The sequence below is a fragment of the Epargyreus clarus genome, unplaced genomic scaffold (assembly GCF_041222505.1).
Source record: "Epargyreus clarus isolate Ecla_fem2 unplaced genomic scaffold, WU_Ecla_fem_2.2 ptg000004l, whole genome shotgun sequence".
Classification (NCBI taxonomy): Eukaryota; Metazoa; Arthropoda; class Insecta; order Lepidoptera; family Hesperiidae; genus Epargyreus; species Epargyreus clarus.
Genome location: NW_027332212.1, coordinates 11907917 through 11933392, shown reverse-complemented (window position 1 = coordinate 11933392; position 25476 = coordinate 11907917). Strand labels below are relative to the sequence as shown.

The window sequence follows — 25476 nt, the reverse complement described above, 5'->3', positions numbered from 1 at the left end:
CTTTGTTGATTAATAAGATGATTGTTAATTTATTCTCGCTAGTCTCACAGAAAAAAAGACTTCCGCCACAATTCTGGAAGATAATATCGCATTTCATTTGGCGTTGGTTACAGATTACTTCTGTTTTAGGAGTGAGCTTATCTAAAGAAAAAAATCTCGTATCAAAAATCAAGGAGCATTTTACAACAAGAAGCAAAGAGAATAATAATTACTGACCACCTATTTTAATTCCTCAACAGGAGTCGCTTACAATGGGTATCGGCTCTACGTCAAGCGGCAGCTGTATCTGGAGGGGCGGAGGGCTACCAGCGACGAGCCCGAGCGGGGCGAAGAGGAGCTGGTGCTAGAAGAGAGAAGGAGGCACGAGAAACCAAGGCACGGCTGCAACACGAGGTTCGGGCGAGGCTGGCAGCTGAGGCTCAAGCACAGGTACAAGAATGATTGTACAACATAAATGGTAAAAGCCATTTCATAGACATACTAACATATAGGAACCGTGGTTTACAAATGCTGAGCGAGATAATATGTACGTACTTGCATGCCGGTAATCAGAAAAGTTATCAAAAATTATTTTAAAATCCATCAATTGCCGACCAGATCGAGATCATGTCCATAATACATACCTCATTATATTTCAGATTAAGATAATGAGTTTGGTAAAAATCTGGATTGATAGTCATTTAAACGTATTTTACAGGAATTAGCAGAATTATCACAACAAGACAACAAAAAATTAGAAGAATTAAAACATGCGCAAACGGAATTAGAAAGATTGTTGCAAGAGGAAACGCAAGCGAAGCGAGATGAAGAAATCGTTAGAGCGCTACAAGCCAGGTAAAAATTAATTCTATACGTTTCCAACAAGAGTACAATCCAAAATAATCGGCTAAGTAGCTCTTCCATGGTACGAAACTACTTTCAGTTACACTTAAAAATAATCAGGCTGCCGTTCCATTATAAATGTGCAAGACTATGTCAAATCTAATAGTATTGCTTGATGTTAATAGCTTTGGAGTATTTAACAGAACTAAGTTTTATATACGGACATAGATTATAGATGCAAGCTATGGATTGGAACTACTGGTGCGAGCTAGGAATCCATGGCCGTCAGCATAGTTAAAGCTTGGGTGGAAACAGTCAAAAATAGTTTTGTAACTCAGCTTGAAACTGGCTCACCACTTAGTTACCTCGCACGTTTCTGGTGGGAACGATTTTATACTGATTCTATAGGTAATTAAAAAAAATTACGAAGTTGAAACTGTGTAGATTGTACTTGACTGACTGTGTACCTTTATTTGTCACTCTAGGGTTCTAGCAGAAGAATGGGAGAGGCGAGAAGAACTAGAAAGACTTCAAGAGGAACAGAATCGTATGCTAGAAGAGGAAAGACTGAAACGGAAACAATTTGAGACGTTGCAAGCGGAAAAAGAAGCTCAGTACCGAGGTATGTATTATTATCATAGATTTGTTTAAATATCAATGATAAATTAAGACATTTAACGACATTTTAGTCTCCAATCCTTTGAACTTTGACTCCTGGAAATTGGGGCAGCTAGGTGCATATTTCTATACGATGTTAAAAAGGTATATCTTGACCGAATTGTTTTTCATTAATACTATTATTGATACTTCAGATATAGAGAGGTATTTAAATTGGTGTGTTATGTGTGAAAAATGAGGTCAATCAGATTGATTGATCAAAGTCAAATCTATTCAAGATCAAATCAATTTAATAAGTTTTTATTTATTTATTATTTTATTACTCATGCACCTGCTTATGAAATGCATGTTTATTGTTTACAGAAGCTGAAAAACGTCTGAGGGAGCTGGAAGAAGAAAAGCAAAGACTAGATGCGGAATTGAAGGCAGCTCAACAGAAGATTTCGAAAACTGAACACACTGCTCAAGCGTTGCACGTGCAATTACGGGTAATGGTCATTAAAATTAGCTTTCAAAACGCTTTTTACACTCACGGCTCCACTAGGACTCGGCGTCGTGGATGCTTTAGATACAAATAAAAACGAATACACCATAACCAGAACTACTCAGACCCAAAATAGATATCGAAATTCATCATTCAGATGTCTGTCTCGCCAGGGATTAAACCCGGAGCTCTTTGCATGTCAGATCGGTATGGTGACCGTTAGGCGCGTTGTCAATCATTCTATCTCTTTGTTTGTATAGTCTATCAGCACCAAATTTTATAATTAAATTAACATTACTTCTGTATTTGTATATAACACGATTAGATATACATAGTCTTAATTACACCCGTTAATGTGTTACGATGAATTAATTAATGAAGATGAAGTTGAGGTGCTATATGTGTCAGTTTAATACTTATTCATCTACCTATTTCTCATATAAAAAATATATTATTTCAGGACCTAAACCCAGTACTTCGTAACGGCGAAAGGGCAAGACGCGCGATCTCCTTCGTCCCAACCACCAAGAGCTCATCTGACACGCTCATCGATATCAAAGCAATTAGGCACTTAAAAGTCTTGGATGATGAGGAGAAACTATGAAAAATCATTATTCATTTATGACCTGATAATGCATAGCTGAATTATCGCCGTGCTACTCGTCGATCTTGGATATATTTACCGACGAAATTTATAATAAGGCAGCTACTTCTGAATAAGGGCCTTTGACATGATACTTTTAGGAACGGCTATTTTTGCTTTAGCGAATTCACCGGTGCTGCATCACGTTTTGACGATTTACTGAGTACGGTTGGCATATCTAAAAGGCATTTTATCGACTGCAATGAATCGCGATTTTTGCGTTCAGCTGATGCATCGAGCGTATAAAAGCGCCGACCGACACTAAAACGCGTTCCGAAAACCAGCAAAACCGTCAATGTTTAAAGAGCATGTCTGTTGGATCCTTAAAATAGCTTACAAATGAGCCAACAAATTGCTAGAGTCACAATAAAACATAAATTACTTAACTAATATATCAATGGGCATCTGCTGCTCATTTGATTGCTTGTAGTCATGTGACCAAACGAGGTCGTAATTAAATCTGAATTGTTTAGTGCGAATAAAAATATTGCATGTTGTTACAAAAATTGATGCCTTGGAACTCCAATGTAGGACTACTTTTAATTAAATTGTGAATACTTACCTACATAATAAGATGTAGAATTGTATTTTAATAGAAATTTAGTGTTTTTTTTAAAGTGCGTGTGAATTGTAGATGTTTTATAGATGTGTATTCAAATAAAAAGTAAAAATGATTTTCTTCAAGTATGTAATAAAGAATCTCCTTTTAGAGTGGAGAGGGATTTAGGCCATAGTCCACCGCGCTGGCCGATCACAAATTCGTAAAATTGTTTGTACGAATCAAACGTAAATCAAAATCATATATTCACATTTTAATGTTTTACAAATTTATATTATGAAAATTAATTAATGAATCATACACTTATTTTCACGAATAAAATAATGTTTCATTACTATTTTCGTAAAAATTAGCTTATACTTAGTATTATTTACATAAAGATGGTAAAATAAGTACCTATACATACATACCTACATACATATATACACATTTTATTGTGAATTAAGCTTATAGTTACTTGATACTGTTTTACACATGTGATCGTTATATAATTGGTACATAGATAATGATAGATTGTTATATAGATAAATAATAACTCATTATTTTGTTATGCAATACCTACCTTCTTTATATTCCTTCATGAGCAGACTTATTAAAATAGTAATTGAAAAATAAAAAACAATATGAGGCGAAATGTCTTTATTATAGAGTTAATAACTATAGCAGAGCTTTCAAAAAACATTTTGAATTAATCCGTTTGAATAAAAAACAAATAAGTAGACATTGTATTGCCTTGAATTTTGATCCAATTGTAAAAAAGTAAAATAAAACGCATGAAAACACAATAAATATTTATTTTTTGCCCCCTTTCTTCTCCGCTGCTGCGGCTGCGGCTGCAGCTGCTTGCATTTTCTTTTGCAGTTTTTTCAGCTGTAAAACAAGATGGCCGACTCATAGGTTTGGGTTAGGAAGGTAAGGGTAAGGAAGGTAATGGTGAGGAAGGTTATATATAGGAAAAGAAAAAAGATGATAGGGATTGAAACAGACTGTAAATGTAAAGACATAATAGACTTTTCCTTCATTAAAAATGTTTAGGCTTTTTTCTTGCCCTTCTTACCTTTCCCTTTTTGCTGCTTGCAAGAAAAAAATACAGATAAAATGTGTTAAACATGACTTGTCAATTAATTTATATTATAATAATAATAACATTTAAAACCTAAAAACATTTTCAACTTCAATGGATGACATAAAATAAAATATTTGTGTACTCTCTCATTTATTTCAAATAAACAATGTAATATTTTCTTATCTACTTTATAAATACAGGATTTGAATAAACAAAACAACTCTAACAATACCAATTAATTTTAACAACTCTAAAACTTATATTTCTTCTTTACACACTAATCAACAATTTTAAATACTCTTCTCTTATTTTCTTTACACATTTCTAATTCTACACTCTTGTACACTTTACTAATTTAATTCTTCTTTTTACTAGCGCTTACCCGTTTCTTCTCTGCTCGATTCGCGAGCACCTCCCTCCACGCATTCTGGATGACTCTAGCAGCGTGTTCTAAGAGGAATTTGTTCATCTTCTCTGTCATTTCTTGGTGATATTCTTCTTCTCTTTCTGCCATTAGCGGGATATATTCTTTGTCTTGTTCTGCTAACTTCTCCTGCGCGGAAATATAGTAGAAATTATTATATGTAAGAATTAACGAATTTACTAAATTTAAGAATAATTACAAATAATTACATACCTCTAACTATATTCATGATAATGATATTATAAGGATAAAAGTTATAGGAAACGGAAGCATTCGCCTACAGATTGCTAAACGTGAAGTTTATTATAAGAATAGATTGAAGTATGATCTTTGTGAAAATTATTGCAATGTGGTTTCAACACAATTTTGAGATTATATCAATTTTAACATCGATAATTTATCTTTTATTTAATTTAATTTACTTGATCATTTTTCAACAATTTCGATCACAAAATTTCATTTTCAGTGAATTAAATACAGATGTTTCATTGACACATGACAGACATTTAATGCCGCACTGACTACACATTTAAATGAAAAAATGAGATTTTAATTGCAGAAAGTTTGCCACAACAAAAACATGCTGAAATGAAACTAACCTCTAAGTCCTCACACTTCTTGAGTTCGTCCTCGTATTTCTCCGTAAAATCATCTAGCTCCAGCTGCTTATCGCCCATCTCCGCATCGTACTTCTGCAGCCACGACAATAACTGAGTTTCTACTTTGAACCTGTAAATTTACGAATTTTAATAAAAAAACAACCTTTTCGCATACCTAAACATAATTTCAGGAGAACAGAAAGTGGAGGCACCGATGATAAAATCTTCCAACAAAACATAGTCCAAAATCTAAAGTCGATTTTTAAAAAGCTCCCTTAGGCACTGAGTATTTAAGGGTATGCAGATAACTTTCACCAGTTTATCACCAATTTTAACCAGCAAATTCGTTATCACTTGCTACATACTTGAGTTACTATGAAAACGTTCTCAAAGTTTTGTGAAGCCTACTAAATCTTAGTTGATCGCGTTGGACCATGGGCTAAATAGCTCTCACGCTGGTCCAGCACAAGGACAAAAATAGGTTGCCAATAATACCTGCGCGCTCTTTGGTTCTTTTCATCTATCAAGTGCAATCGTAGTATATTTTCGTAGCCTTCTCGACTTTCCACTTCTTCCTCCTTAAGCATTTCGTTCTTTACCAGGTGAGTTCGAGTTGCCAGTACCATCTGTCTGTCAGAGTCCAGACTGAAATAAAAGATGAAGTTAGATCATGAAACTCATGAAATATTATTTATTTACTTAAGAGACAGATTTTAATACGGTAATTGTTAGAATAGGTTTTTAGAATGTATGTAACCATAAGTATCAACAACTCAGAATGGTAAAAACCTTATACTATACAAACCATAGAACTTTCAGGATATTTAATGAACATAAACACAGTAGTTAGAATATATTCAAATGAAATTGAATGATGTAGGTAATCATATTCCGACCAATACTAAATAAGACATAGTTACATTTTTTTCTGCAGTTTGACTGATGCTTCGTGGTTCAGAAGCTCCAACTCCTTCTCAAGACTTGCGATGGTGTCCGCCTTTTTCTTCATTGTATCTTCGAATTTCTCGTTCTCATCCTTCAAAGTGTCCGTATACTCTGTAATTACCAAACGTTTAAATAATACAGTGACCGTTCTAAAACCATTATGCTTAAGTATTTTTTTTATAATGTAAGAGTAGCAGAAGAGCATGCAGTCCACCTGATCCACCAGCAAATACACAAAATATAGACATATGTATTCAACCACAGATAAGACGCCGCTATCCCTGAGGACTAGGTTGGAATCCGTTGAAAAGGTATGTCTTCCTGACCACACTCTTCAAACCATAACAAGAGCAACACTTCACACTAGTGTTATTAGGCAGACATACGTACGGCGGTGGCACCTCCGGAGTCGAACCACTGAAGCTCCGTTAGGAGTATAGGTATTCTGGGCACTGAAGGTTCTACGATCTTTAAAATTTTATATTGTTGAACTAACAATAAGGCATATAGACAACCTGTAGTTGATGCGTGGCTCCATTTGATGAAAAAAAATGGAAAGAATGTGTTTTGTCAATTTATTCTTCAACCCAATATAGTTCTACACTGCTGCTATAGAATTTCTGTTAACCTTAATAGATTTTCTATTCTTCAAACATGAAGTCCTATTTTGTGATTATCATATTTATTATGATACTAAAATTACCTTTAATTTTGCTTATAAGCTTCTCATTAGACGCCTGCAATTTTCTAGTATTGATTTTAGCGGCCAATTCTTCTGCTGCAGTGGTCGCCATTTGTTTCACCATCAGCTCACGGAAGTGCTCAAATGTTAGCAAGTAGTTAAGGCTTGGGTTTGCGTGCTTTTTCTAAAATTATAGAAAAGAAAGAGATATGTATGGATTGACTAATACGGAATGTAATGGAAAAGTGTGTGAGTAGATACCTACCTTCTTATGACTCTATATAGAGTCTTCAGAATGTTAATAAAAATATTTATATAATTTAAAATAAACTTAAAAACTAGACACCTATTGTTTGGAAAACCGAATAATAGTTGTGATAAATATGGATGTTAAACTTCCTTTTATATTACGAAGTCAGTATATAATATATTGTATTAGTTACAGTTATTCTAAACGCTGCTAACAATAACTGGTTATGGTTGGCAAAATAGCAATTTAATATACCTAAGTTTCGAGGTCTAATTAATATGTATTCTTCAGATTTATTTATCGCCATTTTAAATTAAAAACAAATTATTGTAATTATAAAGCTTTGTAAATATTGGTTTATTTTAAAAAATGTTGATATGCAACCTAAATTAATAGAACTTTAACGACGTATAAATTAAATATAAATTTTCAGTAATTCATAAAAAAAATATATACAATATTTTCACATTTTTACCTAATTTGCTAACCATACCCTGAATCGAAGTTATTTCCTTATCCTGATTTACCATTACCCACATACCTAATCGTTATCTACTGACGTCATTTCACGACATAATTATAAAAGGACTTACGTCACCCAACTGGTGGTACTCTAGCTTCATCTGAAAACAAGAGAAATAAATTGTCAGCAACAAAATATTAGTTATTATTGTTATTTTTATGGTAGTGTTTTTGACTTAATATTTTTGTTTTTCTTTTTTGTACATATGTACAATTCTCTAAAGCCATTGGGGGTCAACCTTACCCACAGTGTACTAGTAAGTGTACACTGCTGTCGAAACAGTATAAGTTATATTAATGATAAATTGTGTCATGCTGTAGTAAGTAGTTACTACATTGATACCTCTATGTGTCTAAAATCCTATAGAGAGCACGAGGGCACTGTATTCCAAAATAAATCTACGTTCAGCAAAATAAGCGCTTGTATAGATTTTTGCGAAATTATCCATTAATTTTAAGGAGACTGTTATAGGTGACTTAAAAATATTGGGAATTTTGAAAAAAGTTGAAAAAATGGTCCAAATGTTTTTATACGTCTAGAAGCCCTTGCTAGGTTTGAAATCAAAATACCTCCTGCACCATATCCTCAACCACAGGCTTCAGTCCTGGGTAGCTGTTCATGATGTACATCAAGTGTCCCAACTCTGGGTTTAATCGATTCTTCAAAGACATATCGCCCTGAAAATATGAGAAATATTTTTACACTTAAGTTCTATATCAACATCAGATATATTTAAGACAGATGTGATCATAATAACGACAGACATATTATTATTTTTTAGGAATATTTATGTTAGTGATTAATCCCAAGTTTCCTTTACAGAGCGGGACAAAGTGATTCGTCCTCACTTAGATCCAAGAAGAAATAGTACAATGCTATGGTTCGACTCCGACGGGATCACCGTCACACCAATTTCTGCTTAATAAGAGCAATGATAAGAGCTGCTGGGTTCTGGTTTAAAGGTTGTGGTTAGTCCTCAGAGGTAGCGGCGCATCTATGGCCGACCTCAGGTATAAATTTAGTCTTATCTGTGGTAGATCACAGATGTCCATGGGAGGCAGTATCCACTTACCATCAGGTGGACTGCATGGTCGTCTGCTACTCTCATATTATAAAAAACAAAGATATGCTTATATCTCATGAAAAGAGCATTAAACACGAACTTATAAATAAGAATATCTACAATATATAATTCCCTCAATAAGTAGGTACTACCCGTATAATATAATGCCCTGCAACAATGTCTATCTACTACAATCATCAGTTAATACTTACCGCCTTAATATCTTCCATAGCCGCCATATTAAGTAAGCTCGTAGAAAACAATGGATTGTCATACTGCTCGAATATAAAGATCAGATCCTCCATATGCTGCCCTGACAAGATGGAGCTGAGGGTTCTATACTCCTGCACCAGGTTTGGTAAACAGAGAGCTAGTTTAGTTTTGTATATAGCTTCGTCGAGTATTTTGGTGATTCGTTCAGCCTGAATGTGGCATTCTAGATCGATTGGAGATGCAGCTAAAATAAAAAATAGTTTAATTTAATGTTGTGTTTCTCCATTAAAAATGCATTAATCCTCTCCTCCGGAATACATATAAAACTATTGTTATTACTATAGAGACTACAGCTAATGTAAAACCGTGAACCTAAAACCAAACATATAGGTATTAAGGTATTCTTGCCTTGATCCCTGTACCGGCATTAGTTGCTTAAATACAAAATATAAAAGTTATTTTGTATGTAATCAATACTATATGAAATTGTTTTAAAGACAAGTGTGTACACGAATTCACTTCTGGACACACTGGTCACGAACAACTTCTGGAAGAAATATTCATCAAAATGAGTAACTAACGCGACGACAAAAGGTCGTGCTTTTTTTTGTAACATGCCTCAATATTATGGGACCGAATATGGATAAATAAATGGATGGTTTACCATTGTCTTTCGTAAGATCTTCGTCTCTTTCTTTATCACCCTCCGTAGCAGATCTGCTACTGCCTGTTTTAGAACTCTCCGAGAAGGTGGATGGCGATTGAAGGGTGCCCACGGATTGAGCATCCATTATAGACGAACCTTATTAACTTCACGAAGTTTAACTGTCTCACAATATGCCTATTTAAGAATTAATTATATACTCTTTGTGTTGAAAATTGTTGTGTTGTGTTCTTGAGATATTTCAAATGAAAGTGTCAATAATAATGCGTACTGGTTACTATAGCAACGAGGTAATTAAGTGTAGAGATTAAATGTGCCTGGATACCTTTGTGTTTGTTTAGTACGTAGGTTTAATATCCACTAAACATAATACAAAAGGTATGCAAAAAAATGTTTTATTTTTTTATTATCATTTTTGAATCATGATCTTTTGCTAGTTCTATTACATAATAAAGGAGGGAATATATACATATTACATTTACATATATAATATAAAACGTAGGCGTTGAAAAAGACAGGCCTATATAAGTATTCTCTAACTGCCAGTTTGATCGATATTACATCTACCCACATTATACAGAATATTTGTTCCCTATGTTTTCATGAAAGAAAGAGATAGAAAATAACACGATAAAGTGTTACATTACACACCAATAAGGGACAAAGCGTGTTGCTGCGCTACGTTAATTAGTTGGTTCAATAAAATCAACTCTCATACCTTAATTGACGCGAAGAGCTGTACTTTCTCTTGCTATAATCAAATATCTGGCATAAATAGTCATTTATTGCTATTTTATACTTGGTTTTATAAAAAGCTTAACAGAATTGGTGCAGTTTGGAGATTTCAGATTGACTGCAGAAAGAGATTTTTACTGGACGCAGACATTAATAAGGCCTAAAAATGCCCAAGAAGAGCAAAGTGAACAAATTGGCTCGGATGTCTGATGAGGAACGTGCTAGGTAATGAACAATTTAAATTACAATTTACATCAAAGTTTTTAGTTTTTGTAAGGTCATAAAAATTGTATTGTTAGCATAGTGGTGTGAGCTTAAAAATGTCATGCTGATTTTGAAAAGACATATTATTTTATTATAACTTGTTGAAATTGACCCGTGTGGCAGAGCGGTCGCCATACCTGTCTCACGCGCAGAGTTTTCCGGGTTCGATCCCCGGCCAGTCAGATATCTGAATGATTAATTTAGATTTCGGTTCTGGGTCTGGGTGTTTGTGTATTTGTCTATGCCCATGGCACCCACGACACAGGGAATCCTAGAGGTAAATAAGTATTATACTAAGAATTCAATCACTAACAGGTATCTCCAGCATCGCGCAGATCTCGAGGAGGAAGCACGCCGTAGGAAGAGGGATCTAGTCGCCAGGTTTATTAAGGTATCAGTCAAGATTTCTGTGTCTTAATTTATTAATTAAGTATGATAGTTTTGGAATATGTTGTGCCTATTACAGCACATTGTTTAATATTCTACTTTGACTTTAATGTTCTATAATGCTTTAGACATTGCTATTATCCACAAAAAGGTTAAAGGTTGCAACTGTAATGAGGGTATTTAGTGTGACATGCAGACTTCGGGATTTTTGGATGAAAATCCGTTAAAGCGTTATTTTTTTAAGCTCTTATCTCATTATAATATTTTTTTTAGAAAAAGCTGGACAAAGAGGAATCTTACAGCAAAATGAACACAGCTAAGATTAACCAACAGTGGCGATATATCCTACGTAAGATTAAATGCAAACAAATGGCGTCAGACATACAGGTAAAATTATTATATAGGTATTATGACGTCATTTACATAATTTATGAGCGAATTGCTACACATGACATACATATCATAGACTTACGCATTTATAAAATAAATGTGAATATATATGGAAAAAGTTTGTTCATGCGTGACTTTAAAAAATACATAAGTAGGTAAACTAAATTAACTTTTTAAAAATTATTTTTTCTAACCACAAAGGCACGTATTTAATTGCATGTACCTAACATGTATTTAATAATTCATTAAAATCTGTTTAAAGATGTATTATGAAAATATTGTACGTCTATCAAAATTATTTATGAGAATCTTGCACTTCTTTGTCTCCCTGTTTATCCACAGGGCATGATTGTGAGCTTCAACTTCCTGACTGAGCGAAAAGACCGTTTGATAGGCTCATTGGTAAGAGCCATAGATGATTCGGACGAGCAACATCGCAGGGCCTTCCAGACACATACAGAGACTTTGAGCTACTTTCTAAGTACCTTTATTTTATATTTATACATAACGACAAGGCAGTCGTCGTACCTGGTGGAAAGCAGTCCCCGTCGCCTATGGACATTTGCAACACCGGCTTTGATGGAGAGCTCTTTTTGCACCTGTCTTGACCTACCTATTATTTTTATTATTGATGCAATTATGCGCGATAAAGTGTTTTTAAAAGATAAAATTACTACGTAGTAATTTAGTAACATATAATAGATTTCTAGATGTATTAACAGAACGATTGATCTTCAGTCGTAGATGGAACTTATATTGATGAGAATCCATTTTAAGGGGAAACATGTGTTGAAATATAATGGTATATTGTATATCTTAATGTATTTATGCGCGTCTGTCTTGTGTGGGAGGAAAGATAATACACTTTACACATACACATTTAAAGTATTTATTTATATTGAATAAAAAAAGATGGCGGACAGTTTGATCTAACTTTAAAATATTAATGCATTTTTACATTTTTAAATAATACTTAAAGTTAATTGTCGAAATAACGCAATAGTTTTAAATCGACTTAATTTTTTTTTATATAATATAAGAGTATCAGACGAGCATGCAGTCCACCTGACGGTAAGTGGCTACTGCCGCCCATGGACATCTGTAATCAACCCCAGATAGGATTAGATATTCCTACATGAGGTCGGCCTCAGATGCGCCGCTACCCCTGAGGACTAAGCTGGAACGCCTCGGAAAAGTCTGTCTCCCTTACCACACCCTTCAAACCGGAACACAGTAGCGCCTAACACTGCTGTTGTTAGGTAGAAATAGGAGGTAGAAAGAGGAAGTTTTCTCAAAAACTCATCCAATTTGGATGAGGTTTTGGTAATTGTAAAACAAAATATACAAGGAAGGTTTTAGTATATAATACAGGTACATCTATATGTACCTACATGACGATACGGTATACGAGTATAATATATCTACATGACGGTTTTTTTTTCTTTAACCCAGGAATCGGTAGCCAACGTCTTGATAAGCTGCAGTCAGAATATGACCACCAAAAGAACAATCTCCTTGAAAATTGGGACAGAGATGAAATGGACATCGCTGAGAGCCAAGACAGGGCTGAATTCAAGCTAACTCTCATCACCTATATCCAGGACAGAGATTTCCAGAGCTTCAAGAAACAGAAAGAAATAGAACGAGCGACTGCCAAGAATGATGCTAGATTGGAAGTAAGTAATTTTTTTATAACGCTGTTTAACATACTGATTTTTATTGGTAGAAGGTTTGATAAGATATAGCCATTTTTGATTTTCTTAAATTATCAGTAATACTATCTAGAAATAGGAAAAAGGAAATAACCACGATCTTAATTGAAAAACTGTTTTTATTTAGATTAGTATATACCATCATATTTAACTTAATCAGTACCTTAAAACTAAGACTACATTAATGATTTGTGCAACACAACAATAATATAAATACATAAATTGTTTACATTGCCTAAATGTTTTAGAGTTACGGAACTAATTATTTTTAACTTAAAGGTAATAAAATAAAATCTATCCAAAACAAAAATTGTACCATAACTGCATTGTACAACTTTGGTCAAATGATTAAGTATATTTGTGAGTATAAGATTAAGTACATCTATCTTAAAACTGAAAATCGTCTTTCCAATCGTCACAGTTAGCTCTTCCTTTTTCTGACATACACATCAGCAAGCTCTTCGAAAACTCACATTTATCTTCAGAGTTTTCTGCAAGAACACATAATAATATAGAAAACACGAAAATATAAAACAAAGTAAAATTAATTATTAGTAGTAGAACCGCGACACATAAGGAGAGCTTTTCCTGGGAAAAGGTCTACGTTCTTTATGTACCTATCTATCTGTCTGGCCCAAATATTTTTCTGAAAATGTTTGTCTAGCAATGATGATTATTGATCAAAAATAAAACATTTTTGCCTTGCGATTTTACGATCGACTGGACATATCGCCGGTCTTATCGATCGACGGTTTGGTGAACCCTAGTGTCGAGCGTATCTCTATTAGATACATAACTAATGTATGTACGCAGAACTTACCATTATTCAATATCTGAAAACACTCCTCAATTGATTCCTGCAAGAAGTCCTTCAAATCATCGTCTTTAACATCTTTGGTGATTACGTGGGTCACCAAATACCGATCTGGCATTCCGTTTTCATCTGTCTGAAATTTAACCAAAACAATAGCATTTTATCTTATTTTTATTATTTTCGTGGCAAAAAATAATTTAATAATTAACTTTTAAGGGATCAACACAAATAGACCAACAATTAGTCGATGCATATGATGCATGATTGTATCTGTATCATTATAATATACGAGCATCTCAGAATCTCGATATAAAGATTTTTAAGGCCGTCTACCAGAGCAGGACCTAGCACTAAAGTTCGCATTGTTCACCAATCTTAGAAAAAATAGTGAACAATTCTAAGGAATGTAGATTTCCGCACATTGCAAATCAGTGCGCTCCAGAAAGAAAGCCGAATGTTTGTAGTTCAAAAAAGGCAAGGTATGGTTACCATTTGTAAATTGTCCAATAAACAGTGTACAGCACATGATTTGCTATCATCATCCTCGTTAGAATTATTTTCACTTGAATTTTTATCTTCCTTGCTGTACTTTTCTTCATATCCTGAGAATCTTTGTGGGTTAGGATTGTACTGACTGCGCTTCCCAGAGTTCATTTCTACTCGCCTTTCACGTTTGTACCTCCTTGATGGCTGCGTTGAGTATTGGTTGCTGTTGTATCCCTTCATTAAAAATGAAATAAGTTTAGTTATTACATCAGGAGAAATAATTAACTCTGCCTGATTAGATAGGGGCGTACCTATTTTACTAGATTTGATGTTCACTTTCAGCGTAAAAGTAAAGAAAATCTACATAGACATTAACAACCCAATCAAAGTAATTTGTCCGTAAATACACTATTACAAAACAATAAAAACTAATCGTTTGCTGTTCTTAAAAATAATAAGCACTTTGCTAATCGATAATAAAAATAACAATGACAACTTACGCTGTATTCATCATTTTGGAAGAAATCGTTTCTACTGCTCACGCCATTGTTTCTTTGAAATCTATTGTCATTATTATTATATCTTTCATCTCTACCATTTCTTGTGTACTCTTCATCTCCATGCCTTTCATTATGCCCCATCCAATTGTCTCTCCTGTTATCCTCTCTGTCCTGACTTCTCATTTTGTTTTGACTCCCCGTCCTATCTCTATTTTCCATCCTGTTTCCTTCATTTCCATCATCTCTCTCCCCCATTCTATAATCTCCATTACTATCTCTATTCCGAGCCATATTATCTGGAGACCATTGGTTATATCTTCCTGTTCCACGCCAGTCTTGATCTGCGTCTCCTCGACTATTACTGTTTTTGTCATTGCCTTGTCGTTTCATACAAATATTGTAAATCTTTTTAAGTTCATTTTCTTTCGGACCACCTTCCGATCTGCAGTTGAGAGCCTATTAAAATTTGTGAGTTAATAATTATACAGAGAATTAAAACAACTGCTTATCTGATAAAGTTTATGTTTTTGCCTTACCATGATCTTCAAATTAGAAAACAGCAATACGATTTAAACACTGGTGTTATAAAATAGAAATTTGTACAAATAATAAAGTGTACTTACATTGCAATTCAAAAATATGGAGCATAATAGCAAGAGAAAATATACTGCTTTACGCATTTTCTCTCTGGCTTCCACAAGAACACTGCGGAGAATGATCACAATACGCCATATATAATGTAATTTGGTGCATATAACAATGCCCCGTATGGTACAAAAGATTGAAAAGGGATCTATGTCTAACGAATCAAATATATACCCTACTTGCTTTAAATATCATCTGAATTAAAGTGAAGTGATTAAAGTGAAGTGATATAATTATTCAATTTTTGTATCAAAATCTGCAATTATTCTGTCGCAAACACCGCAACTAGTAATTATGGAGACCATGACTTAAACTTAAATAATCATGACATTCTTGAATAAGAGGACTGACTTGCCACATAATAAAAGTTATAAGTAGATTTTTTACCCGTCTGCGGAGGGTAATGATAATAGAACGTAGTTAGGAATGTATCATTCTTTGGTGTGCCCTCTAGCCAAAAAAGATTGATGGATTAACCTAGAAGTGTCGTTGGGTCCATCTAAATTCTGGAAGTGACATAGACATAATTTTGGGCCGTCGGGTAGTTTTTATCATTTAAAAATTAATTCAAATATTAGAATTTTAACGATAAAATTGGAATAAATAAGCCTAGGTATATCCTAATCGCGCTGTCTATTTAGAACGTATGTCCCACGGCATATTTGCTTATGCTCAGGGCATTTTACGAAAAAATCATACAGAAATAATAAAAAATCGAAAACATTATCAAAACCTATGATAAACGTAAACGCATCATGGTGTAACGAATCACATTCATCATGCGAATTGACCCACACAATGGTGGTATCTGACATGCTTGTCTGTCCATCACGTGTCAAATGGAGACGGAAGCATGTTGGCACCCTAATTGCAGGAAGCTAGTCTGTGACCAATTGGAAAATATCCAGCTTGATACACCATCCACAAAACACTCAATTGCAAAATGCCTAAAGTTATTTATACTGAGATATTAAGTTAATTGCCTACTAACAAGGTCTAGACATCATCAAAATAGAATTACGCTATGTTGCATTTATTCACTGTATTTTTGCATCTTTCAATAACGGGATAGAACTTTGTAAATTGTTTGTTTTCCAAATTAACCGCTTTAAAAAACTTTGAAACTGACAAGCCGATCTTAACAGGAGTTTGACCCCAGAATTTCTTGTATAGTCCCGAAAGTTTACAGAAATTGACGTAACTAGGTATTTTAAAGGGAGTTGAACCCTTAGTGCTTCCACTCCAAAGACACCACTGCGACACTTATGTCTTCTTAATAACAAGAGTTTTAGGCGCTTATTTGTTTTGGTTGCAAGGGATCTCCTTGCTATCGTATAGTCATTTTCCTACACCTACCGAAGTCTGACCGATCTAACATAGGTTTCTTATTCTGACTGGGGGGTTACATCCAGTTTCGCTGTTTCTACGTCAGGTGTACTGCATACTTTTCTACTTTTCTTAATAAAGTGTACTATACCTACTAAAAATATTTAGATCTGCTGAATAAAAACTTTAAAACACCTGAGTTTACGAGAACAGAACAAAATTCGTTAATAACTTTCCAATATCAACAGCATGAAGAAGACATGCGTATCCTCTGCCGTCCAAAGCAGCTGGAAATCGAGACGTACTGGAGCAAGCTACGCGAGGTGTACGATACTTACCTGGAACGACACAACCCCATCATGGGTCATTACCAAACGTTGAGGGAGAAAGATGACTTCTATCAACGAGATATAGCGAGGAATGAGCTTCAGATACAACAAGCTACGGTGACTAGAAATTTATTTTTAGTATAAGTTATAGCTGCGGGATAAGGGGGTAATTAATTCATGTTTAGTTGGTCATTGAAAGGCAAATTTTGGTTTTATAACAACTGAGCCAACAACACTTCTCTGTTTTGTGAAAGGAACCTTTAATTTGATTAGTCTTGCATTGCAGTCACTAACTTTGAGGTGGTTACGGCGCCTATGGACGTCCGCTTAGAATAGATAGCGCGTCCCTATGCGATTTTTATGGAAGAAAGACTCTTTGATTAATCTCTGGCGCCTTACATCTAACACATTTCTATTATTTTAGAATTGGCTACTTGACACTTTTTGGGAAAGTGTTGTAATGAATTAGTATACGTATTATATATGCCTTTCATTGATCACTTTTTCGAAAAAAGGGCTATTTATTAATAAAAAACAAAGTTTCTTTACGGTGAACGGAACGTCGCGTTAAATCTGGCGGTCAAGTGTCATTTTGTGGCGAAACGTCATTATACTGTAAACAAACAACGCTCGGAAGAAAATAGGGAGTTATTTAGCTTTAATAACTAAAATTGAAATAAATGACAAGTTATAAGACGTGTGCAGTGACAATGTGTACAAGTACGATCGCTAAATATCCTAACAAATTTGCTTATACACGTTCCTAAACCGAAATCTCATAAACGTTAAAAGAACTTGCAGACAGAGGATTCAAACATATAATAGAAGTATTAATGAGAAAAAGAATAAGGAGTGATTCCTATACTCTAAATCATCAAACCCGGATGTAATCAGAACAAAACAGCATGTTAAAGTATTCATATATTTCATATATTATAAAGATGTCTACAATAAGAATAGAGTTAGAATAGTATTAGTTAAGAATAGAATAAATGAATTAAAAGACGTCTACGAGAAAGCCTCTATTTTAAGGCCTCATTCTGTAATTAATAAGAAACAAACTATTTCAATGACTGAGTTATTATTACTTGTGCACGGATTAACTTACAGGACTGTATAATTAAAAATACATGATTTGCTAATTTTAATCTTTTATTAACCGACTGCTTTGTTTGTTAGGTTTATATGGGTCTATTATTGAGTACACACCATAGAACTTTTGTATATATTTATCATTATATGTTACATTTACAATATTTACTACAGATAACCTCAAAGCATTTTGAAGCTGTTATTTTCTTGTATATTGAAGCTCTTGCTAAGCTGAATTTTTGTGCTGCTTGAGTGTGTACTTTCTTCATTTTTAAAATTATTTTCTGTAACAACTAGATATATAATTTTTATCATTGTCATTTTGAGAAATCTGTAGTGCAATAACAGCAACTGTATGGTCTTTTTCCTTCCTTCATCTTGTTACTTAAGTAAAGAACTACTATTTCCCATTTCCTTTACTTTATGTACTTCAGAGTGCTGACCACCTTTGAAACTTTTGTTTCCTCACTTTCTATGACTCCACATTAAACCATGTTTGCTGCATCCTTGGGAGGCATGACAGTCATCACATTTAATAATACTTTGTTTTTCATATACAGTCATGGACACTGAGCATGACTTTTGATGTACCTTGTATTCAGGACAACTTTTACTTTTCATGAAATACAAACTTGCCTGCCTCTTAAACTGCACATACCCTATAGCGTCGTTACTATACGAGTGTCGCGAAGATCTGAAAACATAAATATAACCAATAAATAACCTTAGAGCAGTTCACATAAGAATATAAGTATAGTTTAAAATGCTTGATAATCACTTAAAGACAACCTTTCTTCTATCGGAAATCGGTTAAGAAATGTTTTAACTGTCCGAAATGATTAAATGTAAATATAAAGAATATTTTACTTACGTTGTTTATTTGTGATTTCCATAGGTTATTTCACGGAAGTTTTTGTATTCATTTTTATTTATTGCATTGTATATCTTCTTTAAGCAGATTCACGCTATCAGCTTTAATATACTGTGGATTCATTTCGGTTCACAACATAAATTCAACCAACTCTAACAGCAAACGATATCATTTTTATTTGTCTTGTTTATTATGCATGTAGTGACGTCACCTGACATTTAAGGCAGCACTGTCGTCGTTTTGGGGTTTAAAATCCACAGATAAAATATCGAAAATTTCTTTTAAAAAATTAAAATACTTAGAACGTATTAAAAATTAAACTAAATACTGCATAATTTATGTTTACTTATAAGCTATCATATTGGATATATTTCATATTTTATTGTTATAACTGTCAAGTACCCAATTTAAGTACCCTTGCAGTAGCCGTATCTCTATTTGCTAAGTACCTACTTACACTTGTTTGAGTTATACAAATTAAATACATTGTTGCAACAGGAAGTGTTGATAAATCTCCAAAAAGAATGGATAAAAACAACGAACACGATGAGCTTCAAGCTGAAACGCATGAACTGCCACAAGGAAGAGCTGGCCAAGAAGTACTGGCAAATGAAGAAAGACTCTAAAAGCGAGAAGGAACACGGTGACGAAATGCTTGCCATCCTGGTAGACGCTAGCCAGGACGCTATTAAAGTAAAATCTAATTTATTATTTTAAATGATATGATAATCATTGAGTCATGTTGCATTCACTTCTGTGTTGAAAATAATTCTTTCGAGATGTAGGTACATATGTACAATTAGACCTTATCCCCCAATAGATCAATGTTATCCCCTAACTCTCATTAGCCGCACTGGGACACCATATAGGAGCTTATTCTCAGATAGCAGCATTAGTATCGTAACATTGGGTGATTTGCTCGATGATTTACAAGCCGCATGACACTACCGACTGAAAAGACAATTATAATAATTTCAGATCGGAATGACCTAAAAAAAACCTACATTTTTACAGAGACTGGAAGATGTTGAAGACAAAATAGGCAAGATCACTCAAATGGCTCAGATTTGTAGCAAATATGAACACGAAAATGATGATATGTACCTTGAAGATATAGAGGATAATGGGGTTTATACAGATTTCGAAAACCTTGACGGAGCAATGATTGTGAGTATTAAACAAATAATCTTATTGTTTATTAATATAATTGTAGTTCTTTAAATTATTGTTAAAAGTAGGAGACACAATCTGTTCTGGTTTGAAGGGTGTGGTAAAGGAGACATACTTACTTTTCCGAGGCGTTCCAGCTTAGTCCTCAGGGAGAGCGGTGCATCTGTGGCCGACCTAGGGCAGGAATATCTAATCCTATCTGGGGTCGATTACAGATGTCCATGGGCGGCAGTAGCCACTTCAGGTGGACTGCATGCTCGTCTGCTACTCCCATATTATATATAAAAAAACACAAAGGAATAGAATCCAAGATTATATTCATTATACAGTGAATATGATTATGATGATACAGTGGTTCCAATTTGTGTCAAGTTGTCAATAGGTTCACTCATTTCGATATTACAGTGCCTTATCTATAGGTACCTACTGAACGTGCTAAACATAGGTAGATAGGTAACATACTAATAATAGGTTACCTAGACTCAAACCTACAAACATAGCCTACAAAGCGAATACAATATATATTTTTTTCAGGAAGAATGCAAAGAGTACAGTAAAATGGATAAGTTTCTGTTAAAAGTAAACAGAATCAAAGTGCAGACTATGTGTTTGAAAGTTGAAAAAGCTAAGTTGGCTAAAGAGAATATACAGCTAAAACAATACATCAAGAGGTACTTGACGGAACTGGCTCTCAAAGGTGGAAAGGACAGGCCACTGAGCGTCCGGATACAATCTGAGGTTAATAAGATAGATTGTGGAGGGAAAATGTATGTCATTTCTATTTTATCCTTAATAGTATCTTTCACCATACGACTCTGAAGGCTCATCTCTATATAGACTTCGGCTTATAACATCAGCATTAAGAACTGTTGTAGGTATTCTAATTTCAAGGTGCAATACAGGAGAGAGAATTAAATGAGGTGTTCCAACTTAGGCTTCGCGATTAATAACCGAGTATCATCTATCGCCACATTCAAGTTGTAGTAGTAGTAGTACATAATGTAATCCTATTTGGGGTTGATCGAAGGCGGATGGGCAGCAGTTGCTATTACTTTATAACACTGAACAATACCAAAATATCAACAATGGTAACAAATGTAGCATTTATAGATTGGTATTCCAGATGGGCTATTTTCCTATAAGCCACTAAGCCCACATATATATATTTTATATCAAATTTGCTAATATGGCCTACATCAGATCTAATTTAATGGGGTGGTGAAATAATGTTTATGTATCAAAATTTTTTCATTGTTTTCTTAACCAGGAATCGTCCAGTCACATGTATCGAAGGAGCTCTCTCCAATGCTGTGATGCACGAGAAACGGCTTAAGGTAGAAGCGAAGAAAAGCAAGGCACTGGGAGGTATTCAGGCATATTCTAGGATTTACTGCTGAGTTAACAGTGCTGGCAGATTTACGATGTTATTTTATTAGTTAATTTCTTTAGGTCCACTACATATTACTAATATTTTAACAAGCCATTTGTAAAAACTAAATTAACAAATTACTAATATTAGTGGATAGCTCATATTTAGTCAGTTTCAAATGGGAACATGTACTTTCTAAATTATATTTAACAAGTATTTTCCATCTAATAACATGACTGTTTATAAACTTTTGCTTTTTCAACTTTTATTTTATATTGTCTGAAATAAATGATTATTTTAGTATAAAATTATGAATAATAAGTATTTTTATAATTACCTTTGTTGTAGAACAAACCTCATGGGGTTATTTTATAATTGATGTACCATATAATATTTTTTTTTAATTTGTACCTACTCTATCCATTGTGTTGTCCTGCCCTTTGTTTTGGTTTAAGTTAGCAATACTTATTGTGTTTCTTTTCTAAGATACAATACATGTATGTGTTTAATCGATATTAATTTAAAAATAAAAACAATGTTAGTACAAATTAACTGTATTTTTACTTAACATATATAACTATAACAAACTTACAAAAAAGCAGTTTCAAAAAACTGAAAAAAAACACGCTTTTATTGCTAATCGAAGTAAAAACTAGAAAATAATCTTTGATGACGAGTTTAATATTACCGTAGTAGAAGAATGAATGATCAATCATAATGAAAAAGTTCCAATGACAATTAATTATAGTGGTAGTTTTTTGACTTTCAAAAAGTATTCTATATGAATCAATTATGAATAAATGAGATTTGAATTTAAAATTTGAATTTTTTGAGTATACAAAATACTCAGACTGCGAAGATAAAGTAAGATTATAAGGACTGACAATAGACACATATTTAAAGTGGCAATCCCATATTCTAAATATTTCAAATAAACTCACCAGATTAACATATGCACTTAATGAACTAAATAAACAATAGTTTAAAAAACTAAAAAACATGCTTTTATTGCTAATTAAACTATAATTAATATTTTAAGTTATTAAAATAATAATTGAATTCAGAGTAAAGAGCGTGGGAAATCATTCTATCGGCAATTATTTATGAGAGAATAGTTATGAACCGCAGTAAAATACACCCCATGCTTTTTACTCTGAATTCAATTATTATTTTAATAGCTTAAATTTTATTATAATTTTATTCTGAGGTGATTCATAATGATTGAATGTTCAGTCTTCTACTACTGTAATATTTAACTCTTTGCCATTATAGATTATTTTCTAATTTTTAGTTTGATAAGCAAAAAGAGTGTTTTTTTAGTCTTTCTAAACTATTATTTATTTTTAATTTCTTGGATAATGGGAAACTATTATGACAATATTGCATTGTCATCGGTCCTTGATGTGTGTGCAAAGTTACAAATTAATCAGACTTGTTGAAATTGGTGAAAATTGACCTTACAGATTCCATTACATACATAGATACAACCCAAGCTAAAAGAAGCGTGTTAAAAAGAGATATTATATTTGCATCGGAGTAACGCCTTCCATACCACCAGAGCTTGTATCTCCGAGGTTCCAGGGGTCATCCAACGCGACCAACATCTTCGCAAGACTCTTGTGACCCTCAAGGTCAATATTCTTTGTCATCTCTTCAGAAAACGGCACGTACTCATCGCATACTATACTCTTCCCTTGACACACTCCGTGTATTTCATACCAACCTTCAAGTGCTTCGCTCAACGGTTTCCGTAACTTTATAAGGACTTCTTGATCGTCTACGCTCTTAATATAGAATCCTTCGCTAGCAGAAACCTTCGTAACCTTCCCCCAAATAGTCACTTTCGCGCCATTGCGTTGAGCTAGGTTACCGCCGGTAACGTAGGGTACAAATTCATCATTGTCCGGGTACTGATTGTCTTCAAAATCATCGTGGTCGCCCATAGTTACCTCAAGTTCTTCTAATTCGATTTGAAACAATAATAGAAAAATGTTATATGAGAAATTCTAACAAGTTTTTAATTCAAACTTGAGCAATGACGTTCGTTCGTTATTATATTGATTTTATCATTTTTGAGTTTTGACATCTGAACATCTCATTAACAAATTTCAATTTAGTGTTACCAGTTACCACAGTATAAGGATCTATACAGTATTTTAACCAAAGAGTATAGTAACCTATGATAGTTACTAATACAAACTAGTTCAAATTCAAAACACGCTCCGTGACGTCATTCAATGAGCGCGAAAAATGGCTGCGTTCTAACATGGCAAATTTTATCTATACTTTAAATAATTTGAAAAAAAAATGGTTGCCTGTAAAGTCGGTTTTACGGGCGAAGATTTTACGTGACAACGTCTTTTTCTCGGTAGAATATTTATTGATATGAATATAATTAAATTGCACAATAGGAACAAGGAATTGAATGAAAATAAGAATTGCACAAATTTTAACTATAGAAATATATTTTGTTTAGTCTCTAGTGCTGCGCGCGCGGCAGACCGATCATAGTTGAGTGGGAGAGAGACGCAAGGCATTCGGCGGGCCTCTCTCTCGTTCGGTGACTCATCGTAACGTTACCGGGCGTTACACTTTTTCATAAGTGACTCCCAGCCGCAACCTAATTTAAGACGTTGTCACGTCAAAAAAAATTTCATACTCTATTTTTTTTTTACTATGTTCAAACGAAGTGATAAGTGATTTAAGATAATAAAATAAAAATGTGCATATTGCAGGCCTATTGCGTACCGATTTTTTAAAAGGAACATTATAGTTAAACTTTTGTATATTTGTAGTTGGGGTTTTTAAATATCTGTCATAATATGACTATTGACTATAGCTATACCTAATGTGTAATCTGTGACATTTTGTGGCTCTGCATGTTTTTATTAAAAAAATATAAATGCAAATGGCCGCAAGTTTGTTGAATTTGCGCGTTTGCTTTTAATTTGTTAATGTTGTTACAGTGGAATTATTTTCTATGTGGACATTAATGTGATCAACAATTTAGCCCATCGTAGATCAAGTGAGTTGTTTTTCTTATAAACAATTTGTTGGTTACCGGTGGCGTTGGTTTTGTTGTGTAAAATGCTCACGTGTTTTTAGAAGGCGGTTAGCATGTCGCTGCCGCCGTACCTGCTGGGGCCCAACCCCTGGGCCACGATGATGGCCCAGCAGCAGTTGGCTGCGGCGCAGCAGGCCGCGCTGCAGGCGCACGCTGCAGCCGCCGCCGCTGCCCCGCCGGTGCCCCCGACGCAGCCACCCAAGCCACATCATATCCCTGAAGAAAAGATTAGGGAAAAAGGTAATTAATATGTAATTTAATTGGATTTTATAAATACAGATGTGGAAGAAACGCATTGAATTATTTATAAGGCTTTGGGAGTAAAGTAGTTTGTAGTTATGGATTGTGGTATTATATTTAGAAAATTTACAATTAACTGCAAACAATTCTATTTAAATAATTAAAATTATACCTAAACGTGGCTAATATTTACTTAATTTTGAATCACAATTACTAAAACTGTCATTTAAATACGATGGTGTTTAAAGCTACTGTGTGTAGGTACATTTCATAATTATTTGTACAAAACATGATATCAAGAGCACCAGTATTATTGCATATTATTGCACCATCAGGCAGTGCCACTTAAAAGGGTCAATGCTTGGGAGTAGTAATAAATAATTAAGTAACAAGCTGATTTTAATACATATAGCTGTATAAAAAGGTGTGAATAGGATAGAACCCTTTCTGGTTTGACTCCGGTGGAACCACCACCACACCTGTTTCTGCCTCACGACAGCAGTGTTATGCGCTGTTTTGTGTTGTTC

The 25476-nt window shown here is 34.0% G+C and overlaps 6 protein-coding genes and 1 long non-coding RNA gene across 8 annotated transcripts in view; 3 read left to right on the top strand and 4 right to left on the bottom strand.

The window, feature by feature from the left end:
- Positions 1-3911, top strand: part of LOC140757568 (differentially expressed in FDCP 6) — a 55646-nt gene extending 51735 nt beyond the window's left edge. Inside the window, exons 6-10 of the mRNA XM_073093338.1 lie at positions 240-429; positions 698-834; positions 1308-1444; positions 1804-1928; positions 2385-3911. Of these exons, the coding sequence (XP_072949439.1) occupies positions 240-429; positions 698-834; positions 1308-1444; positions 1804-1928; positions 2385-2528 (733 nt within the window). The 3' untranslated portion in view covers positions 2529-3911. The remainder of the gene's footprint in view (positions 1-239; positions 430-697; positions 835-1307; positions 1445-1803; positions 1929-2384) is intronic.
- LOC140757569 (dynein regulatory complex protein 10) lies at positions 3751-9770 on the bottom strand. The gene is made up of 10 exons (XM_073093339.1): positions 9556-9770; positions 8891-9135; positions 8185-8292; positions 7686-7715; positions 6864-7026; positions 6136-6271; positions 5711-5860; positions 5216-5345; positions 4575-4745; positions 3751-3996 (listed from the first exon to the last, which is right to left on the bottom strand). The coding sequence occupies exons 1-10, from the start codon at positions 9680-9682 to the stop codon at positions 3919-3921; spliced, it is 1338 nt and encodes a 445-aa protein (XP_072949440.1). The 5' UTR covers positions 9683-9770; the 3' UTR covers positions 3751-3918.
- Positions 9771-10456: 686 nt separating this feature from the next.
- Positions 10457-22128, top strand: LOC140757150 (dynein regulatory complex subunit 2). Its single transcript, XM_073092686.1, has 10 exons — positions 10457-10515; positions 10870-10945; positions 11215-11328; positions 11674-11812; positions 12784-13007; positions 17063-17260; positions 19605-19799; positions 20121-20273; positions 20811-21043; positions 21544-22128. Exons 1-10 carry the CDS (start codon positions 10457-10459, stop codon positions 21671-21673), a joined length of 1521 nt encoding a protein of 506 aa, XP_072948787.1. The 3' UTR covers positions 21674-22128.
- Obp59a (Odorant-binding protein 59a) lies at positions 13145-15683 on the bottom strand. Its single transcript, XM_073093335.1, has 5 exons — positions 15467-15683; positions 14844-15299; positions 14347-14577; positions 13864-13990; positions 13145-13534 (listed from the first exon to the last, which is right to left on the bottom strand). The coding sequence occupies exons 1-5, from the start codon at positions 15521-15523 to the stop codon at positions 13431-13433; spliced, it is 975 nt and encodes a 324-aa protein (XP_072949436.1). The 5' UTR covers positions 15524-15683; the 3' UTR covers positions 13145-13430.
- On the bottom strand, positions 18278-19334 carry LOC140757567 (uncharacterized). The gene is made up of 2 exons (XR_012103993.1): positions 19107-19334; positions 18278-18929 (listed from the first exon to the last, which is right to left on the bottom strand). It is a non-coding gene; the product is annotated as an uncharacterized LOC140757567 (long non-coding RNA).
- A 1037-nt stretch (positions 22129-23165) lies between the features above and the next one.
- On the bottom strand, positions 23166-23588 carry Rpa3 (replication protein A3). The gene has a single exon (XM_073092685.1). It carries the CDS (start codon positions 23586-23588, stop codon positions 23166-23168), a length of 423 nt encoding a protein of 140 aa, XP_072948786.1.
- Positions 23589-24517: 929 nt separating this feature from the next.
- Prp8 (pre-mRNA processing factor 8) overlaps positions 24518-25476 on the top strand; it is a 32417-nt gene continuing 31458 nt past the window's right edge. Inside the window, exons 1-2 of one of the 2 annotated variants that reach the window (XM_073093326.1) lie at positions 24518-24670; positions 24751-24949. In XM_073093326.1, the coding sequence (XP_072949427.1) occupies positions 24763-24949 (187 nt within the window). In that variant the 5' untranslated portion in view covers positions 24518-24670; positions 24751-24762. The remainder of the gene's footprint in view (positions 24671-24750; positions 24950-25476) is intronic. The other variant, XM_073093327.1, reaches the window with a different exon arrangement.